The sequence below is a fragment of the Paroedura picta genome, chromosome 13, assembly GCF_049243985.1.
Source record: "Paroedura picta isolate Pp20150507F chromosome 13, Ppicta_v3.0, whole genome shotgun sequence".
Classification (NCBI taxonomy): Eukaryota; Metazoa; Chordata; class Lepidosauria; order Squamata; family Gekkonidae; genus Paroedura; species Paroedura picta.
The window spans coordinates 9243216-9255400 of NC_135381.1; the positions used below are offsets into that span (position 1 = coordinate 9243216).

The 12185-nt window shown below is 42.3% G+C and overlaps 2 protein-coding genes across 2 annotated transcripts in view; one reads left to right on the forward strand and one right to left on the reverse strand.

Annotated features, from left to right (window-relative positions):
* Positions 1 to 689: 689 nt before the first annotated feature.
* The window catches only part of YDJC (YdjC chitooligosaccharide deacetylase homolog), a 34262-nt gene continuing 22766 nt past the window's right edge, over positions 690 to 12185 (forward strand). Inside the window, exon 1 of the mRNA XM_077307932.1 lies at positions 690 to 714. The gene's annotated coding sequence lies outside the window, so the exon portion shown is untranslated. The remainder of the gene's footprint in view (positions 715 to 12185) is intronic.
* CCDC116 (coiled-coil domain containing 116) lies at positions 2328 to 11714 on the reverse strand. The gene is made up of 4 exons (XM_077307928.1): positions 10909 to 11714; positions 7973 to 8581; positions 6050 to 6871; positions 2328 to 3331 (listed from the first exon to the last, which is right to left on the reverse strand). Exons 1-4 carry the CDS (start codon positions 10966 to 10968, stop codon positions 2366 to 2368), a joined length of 2457 nt encoding a protein of 818 aa, XP_077164043.1. The 5' UTR covers positions 10969 to 11714; the 3' UTR covers positions 2328 to 2365.

Below are 12185 nucleotides of genomic sequence, written 5' to 3' on the forward strand. Positions count from 1 at the left end.
CTACCACCAGAGGTTTGATTTTCCAGTCTGATGAGATAGAACAGTTATGGTAATATGGAACACCAGGTTTGGTATAACAGTAAGGTCTTTTGCCTAAAACACAGTCACTATCTTACGGTGTGTTTTTGTTTTCAAACATTGTTTAGTATGAAAGGTAGGTGTTGTTGTAGAGTTGCTTTAGCACTCCTAGTGGACAGCTACACTTTTTCTTCCCATCTGGAAAACTTGTAAATGAGCATAAATCAAAATGGGGGAAGGGAAAGGGAAAGGAAACAATCTGGTACAGGCTGACAGAATGCATTTGTATTTCATGAGAAAGGACTGTTCCTTCCTGTTAGATATGACAATAGCTCACGCTGGTTTTCTGAAATGGGGCAGAACAGATGTCGGGGCTGGCAGCTTAGGCGTAGAAAATCAATCGTACGGAGATTTAGCTGGCACCTGTTTGTCTTTCTGGGAGGTCAGCAACTCCCAAAGTTTTCACTGCAGTTTACGATGGCTCTGCTTACATTGCTCTTTGCTTGTGCTTAAAACACACACACATCATAAGTGTTTTAATTGTTGCTGTGTCAGGGCACTTGCTCAGTGCCAATTGACTGTGGCATTTCTTTATTTAGTTTTCTCTGTATGTAATTACAGTACCAGTTCTTTGCTCTGTTCTCACAGAGGGCGACTGTTCCCATTGTGGAAAGACAGGAAAAAATACCCAAGATGGTAAGTTTTAATGCTTTTTTAAAAAAAAGTCTTGAGATGGTACTTGCATTTGTTGCAGAAGGCTTCATGTTAGAGCCCAACTAGATGATATAGTCTTAGTGTCATGTTTGGGTCATTAGACTTGTGTTGCTAGAGCCCCACAGGGATTTCAGTTCCCAGGTACTCAAGAGCCCAAATTAGTTCTGGATCATGGGGCACAGGGAGAGGCAGCTTAAGTGTCTTCCCACTTCATTTTCCTGACCTGAAATGGCCCAGGGTGGCAATTGCTTCCCCCCTCATCCTGTGAAACTCCACTTTTACAGATAGATTACGTTAGGTTCCTTAAAAGGTAACACTTGACTTGGATAGCCCATGTTAGTGTGGACTTGTCAGATCATAGAAGCTAAGCAGCATTAGCTTTGATTAGTATTTTAATGGGAGACCATTAAGGAAATTAATGGGTGTGACATGTGCTTCTTTCCTTGAAACTCCTGCAGGGTCTCTTTTACCATCTGCATCTTGACAGCAACCCCCTCTTAAAAAAAACAAACCCAGGGCAAATAGCAACCTTCACAGTGTCTTTTCAAGTCTGGAAAGCGGGAGGTCCTGGTCCAAATCAGGAGTTCACAAAGGGGAATATGCTTATGACAACAAGTCCTCATGGTGGACCCATACAAAACTTGATGACTGCATATTGTGTAGCTGGGCACTTAGAAGAAGCATTCCCTTGTGTGTGAGAGAAGGGGGAATGCATCTTCAAAGATGGTTCCTCCTACCTTTAGTTTTTATATATTGTTTAGAATCATAGAATCATAGAGTTGGAAGGGGCCAGACAGGCCATCTAGTCCAACCCCGTGCTCAATGCAGAATCAGCCCAAAGCATCCTAAAGCACCCAAGAAAAGTGTGTATCCAACCTTTGCTTGACGACTGCCAGTGAGGGGGAGCTCACCACCTCCTTAGGCAGCCTATTCCACTGCTGAACTACTCTGACTGTGAAAATGTTTTTCCTGATATCTAGCCTATATCGTTGTACTTGTAGTTTAAACCCATTACTACGTGTCCTTTCCTCTGCAGCCAATGGGAACAGCATCCTGCCCTCCTCCAAGTGACAACCTTTCAAATACTTAAAGAGGACTATCATGTCCTCTCTCAACCTCCTTTTCTCCAGGCTGAACATTCCCAAGTCCCTCAACCTATCTTCATAGGGCTTGGTCCCTTGGTTTAAAAAAGAACAAGAATAATCTTCAGCAAGTGTACTTTTTTGTTGACTTTACGTAATTAAACGTAAGGAACTGTCTTACTCTGAGTCAGATCGTTGTTCTCATTACGTAGAAGGAAGCAGTTCTCAGGTAGGAAATGCCATTCTTAACATCTGACCATGGATTGAATTTGCAACTTTCCATTAGCAAATCTATGTATCACAGCCCTCTCACATTATCCCCCACTGTCCCCCACAAGGCAGCTATTTTTAGTTTGCCCAGACTAGCCAGAGCTTGGAAGTGAACCAGGGTTGGCCAGCTATAACAAAGTAAAAACAGTTCCGCGGGGCCTGCAAAAGGGATGTTTTTACTTATTAGCCACCTTGATAAATTAGAAGGGCAAGACACCACATTAAAAAAAAAACCTAGATAAATAATATTTTATTATTGTTTTTGCTATACCAATCAAGTTTCATATTTTGGGAAGAACTGTTGAGGACCTTCTGCTAGTTTCCCCATTGACGCTAACCTTTCTGGAAGATGAGGTTTTCTTCAAGGATTCATTGGATGGCTGATTTGTCGGTTCCACCTCTGGCAAGAGAGAAGTGGCAGACCCTCTTTTGCTATCGTAGAGTTCATCACTAAGTCTTCGAGAAAGTGTTGACTGCTTTGGGGTGGTCAATGGAATTTCAGATTCTAAAGGGACACTTGGGAGCTTTACTGAGCTATCTTTATAGTTAAGGGACTTCTGAGAAATGACAGACATCGCGGGGCTTTCATCAGCGATTGAAAGAGACCTCTGACTTGGTGCTTTATCTAGAGATGGCACTTCTTCCTCAGCATTAGAACCTTGTTTTACAGTGAACACTTGGGGACGTTGGGGTGGAACCATCCCAGGAATGTCTGTCTTTTTGCTGCCTTGCTCAGCAGAGGTTGGTCTTCCTTTCATTTTGATAACCTTGACTTCCTTTTTCTCTGTGGGTATTCCAGTGACCACCACTTTCCCAGTGGGCATTTCGGGCTTAAAAGCAACACTCTTCTTCATGTCGCCAGTCTTCTTTTTCTCGAAAAGCTTCTTCTTCTTCTTGTCCCCAGCTTTCTTTTTGTCACCTGGTTTGAGTTTAGGAGTCTTAGGCTTCGGTGGGCGTGGTGCGTAGATCTCTTCATTGACTTTTGCCCAATTAATCTGAGAGGATAAGCGTATGCCACTGCCCTTGATTCTCTTGTAGCCAAACATAATCTCGAGGAGAACTTTGGTAACAGGAACAGAGATGAAACCCAGCTTCTCGGACAGGAGGGTTTCGTAGTTGTACTTGTATATTAGAAGTTTGGCTGCGTTTTCAATCAGAAAGTCCATTATGGCTTGCTTCGGGAGAGGCCGAGCATGCAGGCGTGCCCGCTTGATGTCTTTGGCAGTAATAATATGTCTTACAGACACCTGGAAGGAGTAACCATGAGAGAAACAGAAAATCACTGAGCAATTATGTATGTATTTAAACATTTATACTCCATCTTTCCTCCTGGTATTTATTTCATTAATATGCTTATATATCACCTTTATGGCATTGCATTCAAGGAAGTTTGCAGATTTGAATAACACCTGGAAGAGGATACACACAACAATCAGTAGACACTTCTGGGCTTTTCCTCATAACCTTCTCTGAGCAGAAAACTATATTATGTATTGATTATTAAACTGATATTCTGCCCTCTCTTCAGAATGCCTGAAGCATAAAACATACAAAAATATCAAATGTCATACTAAAGTAGAAGTAGAAGAAGAAGAGTTGGTTCTTATAGGCTGTTTTTCTCTACCCGAAGGAGGCTCAAAGCGGCTTACAGTTGCCTTCCCTTTCCACTCCCAACAACAGACACCCTGTGGGGTGGGTGATGCTGAGAGAGCCTGATATCACTGCTCGGTCAGAACAGCTTTATCAGTGCTGTGGTGAGCCCAGGGTCACCCAGCTGGCTGCATGTGGGGGAGCGCAGAATCGAACCCGGCATGCCAGATTAGAAATCTGCACTCCTAACCACTACACCAAACTGGCTCTCCAGTAGTCTATTATATAGTTTTGTACCTTTTTAGCTTTATATGTATAATTTAGCATATACACTTAAAATTAGCAATAAGATCCAATAGGCACATATAACATTGAAACTTCTAATATAAATTATTTCAAAATAAAGGAAAAAATTATGCTAAATTTAATGTGCAATAAAGACCTCCGATCTGTTCCTCATCCCTGTTTCCAAACCCTCCCTTTGGTAATACATGTTTGGCAAGGGAAGGGCCATGGCTGAGTACTAAAGCCTGTGCTTGGCATGCAGAATTTCTGCTGGGGATTGAACCTGGCAATACCTTCATGCCAACAATATACAGCAGCGGCCAGCCTGCTTATGGCGATACTAGTACACATTCCAACCCATCTGCGGAATACTACCTGGAAAGAAATTCAAGGGAACTCAGCTTACCTTCACTGCTGTGAAACTGAACCATGGTGCTAAGAGGAGTCTGGGACAAACAAAGTTTAGGAATTGCTGCAGAAGTGGGTTGAACACATGAAGCTATTTTATACTGAATCAAACTATTGGTCCATCAAGTTTAGTACTGTCTGGTCAGATTGGCAGTGGCTTTCCAGGTAGATCTGAATGTGAAAGACCCTGGAAAACCACTGCCAGTCTGAGTCACAGCGATGGAGGTGCTGTCAGCATGCTCTTCTGTGATTAGTGGGTTGTGGCAAGGTTGCTATGGCCTTGCCACAACCATGCTCTCAGCTCCTTGGAGAACCAGTAACTACCATGCTCTCAGCTCCTTGGAGAACCAGCTTGTTGTAGTGGTTAGGAGTGCAGACTTCTAATCTGGTGAGCTGGGTTTGATTTCCTTCTCCCCCACATGCAGCCAGCTGGGTGACCTTGGGCTTGCCGCAGCACTGAGAACGCTGTTTTAACCGAGAAGTAAGATCAGGGCTCTCTCAGCCTCACCTCCCTCACAGGGTGTCTGTTGTGGGGAGAGGAAAGAGAAGGCAATTGTAAGCCGCTTTGAGACTCCTTCAGATAGAGAAAAGTGGCATATAAGGACCAACTCTTCTTCTTGGAAATGTGTCTTTTTTGCATTCTTTCCACCTCTGCTGAGTGAACATATGATACCAATTGAAGGGTACCAGTGATATACCAGTGTCAGCAACATGCCATCAGCTGGGTCTTAGGTTTGGGCTGTCAAAATATTGAGTTGGATTGGTGACTTCCTGCTCCTTTGAGCACACTTCCTCCCTGCTTGCCTCCACACCAGACAGACTGAATGAAGACAGAAGAACAGTTAGACTGTAGGACTCTCTCTTTCTCCTCTTTCTATACAAAGTTTGTTTCTCTTCTTAATAAAACCATTTCATTCTGTTAAACAACTTGATGCTCTGCTCTTTTGCATATTTACACCCTGCCAACAGTATTGCCATCTTGCCAAATCTTTCTGAATTAATTACATCATTTGTATTTCTCATTGACAGTGTGGTATTTTAACAAGGGATCATTGTAACCAAATGTTAAACCTGATAAGATGAACTGTGAACAGATTTTTAAAAATATATATTTCCCCAATTATCATCATTCTTCAATAAATAAACTACAAAAGTAGATTCTAGTGTGAAATTGTTGACAATTGATCCTTAGTTTGACATATGCTCCATGTCTGACTCTTGGAGGTCTAAATAAGAGCTTGGGATTCCCCACTCTTTATAGATGCTATCTTACTTGCATCATAATTCTGAACTGAGTTCTACCCTTATAAACCCATTAACTTCAGAGGCTGTAACTGTTTAGAATTGCACCGTAAAACTCTTCAGCTGTTGCAGATATTAACTAGTTTAGCAAAAGTAGTGAATGCTCCTCATACTTTCTTGATTACATTTGAATTTTACATAATTACATTTCATATTATACTTTCTGTATTTCATGTCCCTTTGATATTGCTTTTTTCATACATCATAGATAAATATTTGGCTAGCCAGGACCTACTACACTGCATTTGATGAAGTGGTAGTCCACAAAAGCTTATGCTGTAATAGAACCCTGTTAATTTTTTTTTGTTTATTTTTGCATATTGATATTTTATATCAAAGATTACAACATAAATTAATTCAAAATTAAGTACATCAGGTACCTTTTTTGTCTCAGATTGCGTCTGTACTACTTCTTGCTTTTTTTTTGACTTAGGAAGTGGGGGTGGTGTGTATTTTGGTTTGGGTGGGGGTTCCTCCGGTGGTGGCCTTGGCTTTGTTTTGGGGAGTGGAGGAGGCACATATTTGGGCTTGCGTTGAGGCTCCTCTTGTGTAAGTGATTTTCGCTTGGATTTTGGAAGTGGTGGTGCTGTGTACTTTGATTTGACCTTCCCTTCCTCTGCTGCTGCTTCAGTCGCCTTTTTTTTACGTTTTCCTTTTTTTCGTTTCTTTTTCCGGCCTGGAGTGGATTCATCATCTGATTTGGAGTCTCCCACAGATGTTTCATCTCCACTTCCAGAGCCTTCATCATCTCCTCCTCCTTCTCCTCCTCCTTCTCCTTCTCTCTCTTCTTCTTCTTCGCTACCCCCCATCGAAGACTCCCATGGCACTGACAATTGACCGTCATCCCCAAACATATTAAACAAAGGGGCACCGTCTCCCAAAGTTGCATCCAGGACTTTTTGAACCGCTTGGTTTATAATATCTTGAAGAGCTGCAAGCATTCCATTTTCTTCTAAGAAATCCAGGGCTTGGAAAGGTTCTTGCCCCGCAGAATACAGGAGAAGTCTGCTTGCTGTTGGTCGTTTCAAAACATTTGTGATTTCCTTATGAAGAGATTCTGCAGAAAATTCCTGCTTTGGCAATTTCTTAAATTTTGAGAAATAGTCCTTTTTGGGTAGTTGATGAAAAGATTCGGCTAGTTTGGCCCAAATATGGAAGTGTTCTTGCATGAAGTAATAGGTATCTCCTGATTCTGAAAGTCTCTGCAAACAAGAAAAGAATATCAACAAAAAATGAAAGTATAGAGCAGCAAAACGATGGGCCAGACTATTAAAGAAAGATGTTGGGAACAGGGTATCCTGGCAGGCAGGACAGAATATTAAATCTGAAATCCTTGTAGAATTTCCACTTTGGGTGATATTTATAAATATTTAAATTATGCAATGGCAATATCATTTGACAATCTGACCCAGCTCCAGACTCTACCTCATTCTTCTTCTTTTATCTGATTAGTACCTAAAAAGGGAAGCAAGCTAACTGATAACTTTTTGAATGGTTTCAAAGTGGGATAATGGTCTATGTGGTTTTAGCTTCACACAAACAAGCAACCACACAATATCTGCATTCACATTTGTGCAGAAGGACCAAAATCAGTTTTTCCCCCCCTTCCTGCTCGAACAGATCTTTATCACCTGGAGTTCACAGCTGCTCCAAGGAGATCTCTACCTGGAGGTTGGCATTCCTATTTCAGAGATATAGAATCTGTCCAATTTAGAGGCATTTTAAATGGAATTCCTCCCATGGATTCCTCATTGATTTCCACAAGTGACCCAGCTAGTTTTTGGTAGGGCTTGGCCTGTTATTTTGTTGGATGTGTTGACCAAATGTTTATTTACTACAGACTAGAAAATATTCTGCTATGTCAATTAGGCTGCTCTCTCCCTTGTGAACTATTTTGTGATGTGTATATGTTGTTCCCACCAACACATCCAATGCAAATTGTTTCCATTGCGTTGCTCATGTTAGGCAATGGAAAAACTGAAAAATGAAAATATTAGATTTTCCAGTAATTTCTCAGATGCTTTGGTTTTCCTATACAATTTCATTGTTAAAAGCAAGCAAAACGATGAGAATTGTGTGTTCCATTTTTAAAACAAATGGCCCAACCCTTTCCCTTATGGGATAAGTGGGAAATGTCTCTGTCCCCTCCACATGGCAGGTTTTTCCAGAGCTGATAATTGCAGATCCAGAAATATGTGCAGAAATACATTTCCACACTTGGATTAATTACACTTGCTGGATCAAAGCAAATAAATATCCACACAGTTGGAAGATCCAACCCTTCAAGAGAATCTTAGAAATACCTCTGCATGGAATCCTCCAGACACTTTCTTCTTCTTCTCTGGTTTGGCGAGTCTGGAAACAAACTTGTCCAAAAGACATACTTTGCCTGCTGGCTTCTGCTTTTCCATGCTCCGGAACTGCCTTTCCTGGTCCTCATCAGAACTGGATGTGGCAGTGCCAGTGCCAGTGCCAGTGGAAGTACAGTATTTAGACTGTGAATATGTTGAGCTGGAATCAGTATGTCGATGACTGTAGGAAACTGACCAAGATACGCTCTCCGGGCTCGAGCAAGAATCTTCAACAATGTCAAAGAGATGTTCCCCATCTTCAGTTGTCACATCCCGGAGCTTACGGACTGCATCTTCTACAATGTTCTGTAGACTGTCCAGGACATCCTCATCAGCTAGGAAATTCATGAAATCTGAAAATTCATCATTGGCAAGACTGCTTTCTGAACCGGCACTTCCTTGCCATTTCCGCTTCCCTTTGTGTGCATCTTCAAAAGCACTGGAAGTCGAAAAACAGGTAGGAGCAGCGTCTCGATTCCGGAATCCACAACGGGAAGGTGGCCTCACCATGTTCCTCCAGTGGTCATGGCCTATTCCATAGCTGGCGCTTGGGTTTCTCATCTATAACCAAGCAAAATGGGGAATCTCACCAACAAAGGAAAAATCTCTCTTTTTTTACATTAATAGAATTATTTTCAATAATTTTAGCTCTGTTTTTATTGTAGGAACCACACCAAGGCAACATCATCCCTGCCCTTATTGTGTGTAGGATGGATTGAACAGAGAAAGCCACCTTATATAGAGTCAGATCATTGTTCTATTTAGCTCAGTATTGTCTGAAGTGAGCGGCGGTGGCCCTCAAGGCTCTTGCACATGAGAAAGTCTTTCTGAACACCCACTGTCTGAGATCATTTTACTGGGGATTTTCGCTGTGGCAGCAAGTTAATTCTACATTTTATGAAAAGGGCCTAGTTTTTCTATATGAGGATAGTCAATCAATTTCATTGTTGATCCCTTTCTCTAATATTACGAGGGATCATTTTTTTCTGCTTTTCCCACCAAGCTCTAGCTTCAAACATTTTAGCCTTATCCCGTAAGAAAGGTATTCCAGCCCCACGATCATTGAGGCTGCCCTTTTCCATACCTTCTCCAGTGCTAGCATAGCCTTTTGGAGATGGAATGGCTAGAACTGGACAGATTATTCAAATGTCATAGAATCATAGAATCATAGAGTTGGAAGGTACCTCCTGGGTCATCTAGTCCAATCCCCTGCACTATGCAGGACACTCACAACCCTATTGCACTCTAACCTGCCACCCCCTTGAACCTTCACAGAATCACTCTCTCCGTCAGATGGCTATGTGTCTGTCTTGATGTACATAAAGCCATCACAATACCAGTGGCTTTATTTTTAATCCCTTTTTTAACAACTAGAACACTGCACCCAAATTAACTGGTTAGTTATTTCAAATGATGTTGTAAATTCTACTCCCCTCCTGCTTGCTCCAGTATCCTTTTGCTTCCCACCCCCCTATACCAGCTTTTTTCTTCACGTACCTTTTTTTAAAACTGATTTTATGTGTCTGGTTTGTTTACATACATATATAAGTGCTGTCAAGTTGCACCCAACTTACGATGAGCCCAGCAAGGGGCTTTCAAAGCAAATGAGAAGCAGAGGTGGTCTTCCTCTGTCCAAGCCTTCTTTGATGGTCTTCCCTGAAAGGACCAACCCTGTCTAGCTTTCAATATCTGACGGGATTGGGCTGGACTATGTCCCCTTCCATACTCCGGTTTCTTAATACGTTGAGAATATGTTGATATTTTTGATATTACTGCAGGCTTTCTCAGCCAGGATTTCATGAAACCCTGGGGATTCTTGACAGCCTTGGAAGGGTTTCCTGAATGGTTGGGATTCTGTCTGTCTGTCTGCCTGCCTACCTACATTTACCAAGTTGACAGGACCCCCCTCCATGGCCAATGATGGGCCTGGAGTAGAGTGGGAAGGGGAGGGGCCCCAGGTGGGCATATCCATAGCTATGCTGCCCAACTATATTCTGCACGATCATGCCATTTTTGGGGTTTCTTGAAGCCTCAAGAATGTTTCAGAGGTTTCTTAGTGGTAAAAAAAAAATGGGAAAGGCTGTATTATTGTATTTTTATATTGCAAGCCACTTCAATCAGTTCTCTGGAGCGCTGGGATTTACATTTCCTAAATAAATAAGTCAGACAGCTCTATTCTCTGTGGACCTGCCCTGTTCAGAAGTGTGCTAGCACAGCAGTTAACCAACTGGAGTTAGATTCAAGTGGGCAGCCGTGTTGGTCTGAAGGAGCACAACAAAATCAGAGTCCAGTGGCACCTTTAAGACCAACAAAGATTTATTCAAGGCGTGAGCTTATTTAATCGAAGCTCACGCCTTGAATAAATCTTTGTTGGTCTTAAAGGTGCAACTGGAGTTAGAGGCTTTTTTTATCATTGCTGGTGCATATGGAGTTATTCACCACAGTCCCTAATTCTTTCCCCTGGATAACCACAGATGGCTCAAATGCCATCAGTGTATAGGATTTTCTTCACCCCAGTGTCCATCTATTTACCTTTATTTATTTTCTGCTCTCCTTGCCGAGACACAAGGGGATTACAAAATAGAAAAAAAAATCCCACAATTCAACCGAACATCATTAAGACACTGAATAGTTACAGGAATCCTTTGCTATTTTCTTGGGTTTCTTTATCATCTCTTAATCATTTAATTTTTAAAAAACCCCTAGAAATAAGGAGTTCATTAGAACATGTTTTAACTGAGGAGAAAAACTGTGGTCTGCATTTTGGAAGAGTTATAGCTGCCATCATTCCTTGTAATGCTAGATATTTGACTATTTTCTGAGCTGCCACAAATTAATTATCTGATCTGACCCAGGACCATGATTCCTTGCTCCGCCCCCTTTCTTACCTGTGGCCTCTTGAAACTCTCATCATCAGCTAGATATCCTGAATATCTGTTGGTCCCCATAGTGCTGAAAGGACAGCACCCGGCTACCTCTTCCCACGCACAGAAAAGTGGTTAGAAAGAAGAGAATGCAAGTTGGGAGAGGGGAAACATCGCCCACGCTATCACTGCACCACACTGCCTTTCAAAGATCTTGAAGTAATTCCCAGAGGAAAAACCTGCTCCACGGGGGGCGGGCGTGTGCGAAAAGCAGGTGTTGATGTGAAACGTAAAAATATTGTCACAGTTTTAAAGTGTCAGAAGATGGGGGAAATCAGAAAACGTCTTCCAAATCCAGGAAGTTGAAAAATGGAAGATGAAGAAGATGGAGAACTCCTTCGTGGTCCTTTGGCATGTCTACATTTTCACAAGGGCTGGTAATGATGAGAGGGCTAGTTCAGGATTCTAAGAACTGAAGAGCCTTGATCCATGTCGCTTGAAAACAAAGTTGCCTACCATCCACATTAATATGGGATTTACTCCCCCCGTAGTGTTCCCCCTCCTTTAAATATTGAGAATAGCGTTCATCGAAGGTGGAAAAGCCAGAGAGAGACGCCGGAATCCAGGCCTTTCCTTTCATAAGGACTTTTTAAAGGAGCTACATCAGCGGAGGGTCCAAAGGCATGATCGCAAAGGTATGGTTAGAAGCCAACAAACTATCCGCGACTCACAAAGAATCTTCCTTTGCCATTGTTAAGTAGGTGATTCTATTTGTTTGTCCACGTGATTCCGCTCATTCGCATAGGGCTTCCGTTCAAACTATGGCGCAATGGTCAGCAAACTGACCTCAGCCAGTCTCCTGGGACCAGCAATCCTGACCTTAAATGCTGTGCCTTAATTCACTCTGCAGAATTCTCGCAGAAAGAGCAGTCGCAGGAACTGTGAGCTGCAAGTTTCGGAAAAGCAAACAAACATGCTCCACAAATGGGTGAAAGGCAGTTGAGCCTCAGGGTCAAACCAGACCTTCCCCGTGGAAATTTTAATGGTGGCTACAAGTCACTGGGGCTCCAGTTCTGGTCTGGGCAGCGTTCTAGGCCAAGAGGTTTAAAACGTCTATGCATGCAGTTTCACCAGTTGCAAGTGGCCCCTTTCTCTGCTATGAATCTTGGGGCATTCTCTCTTTTCTCTTCCAAGAGCTTTTAACAGTCTATGAGACTTGGGTTTGATTGGCAAAATCACATAAGGGGTTAACCCCGCCATGCATCATGCCCCTGAACCACACTAGGAGCTATAGACTTTTT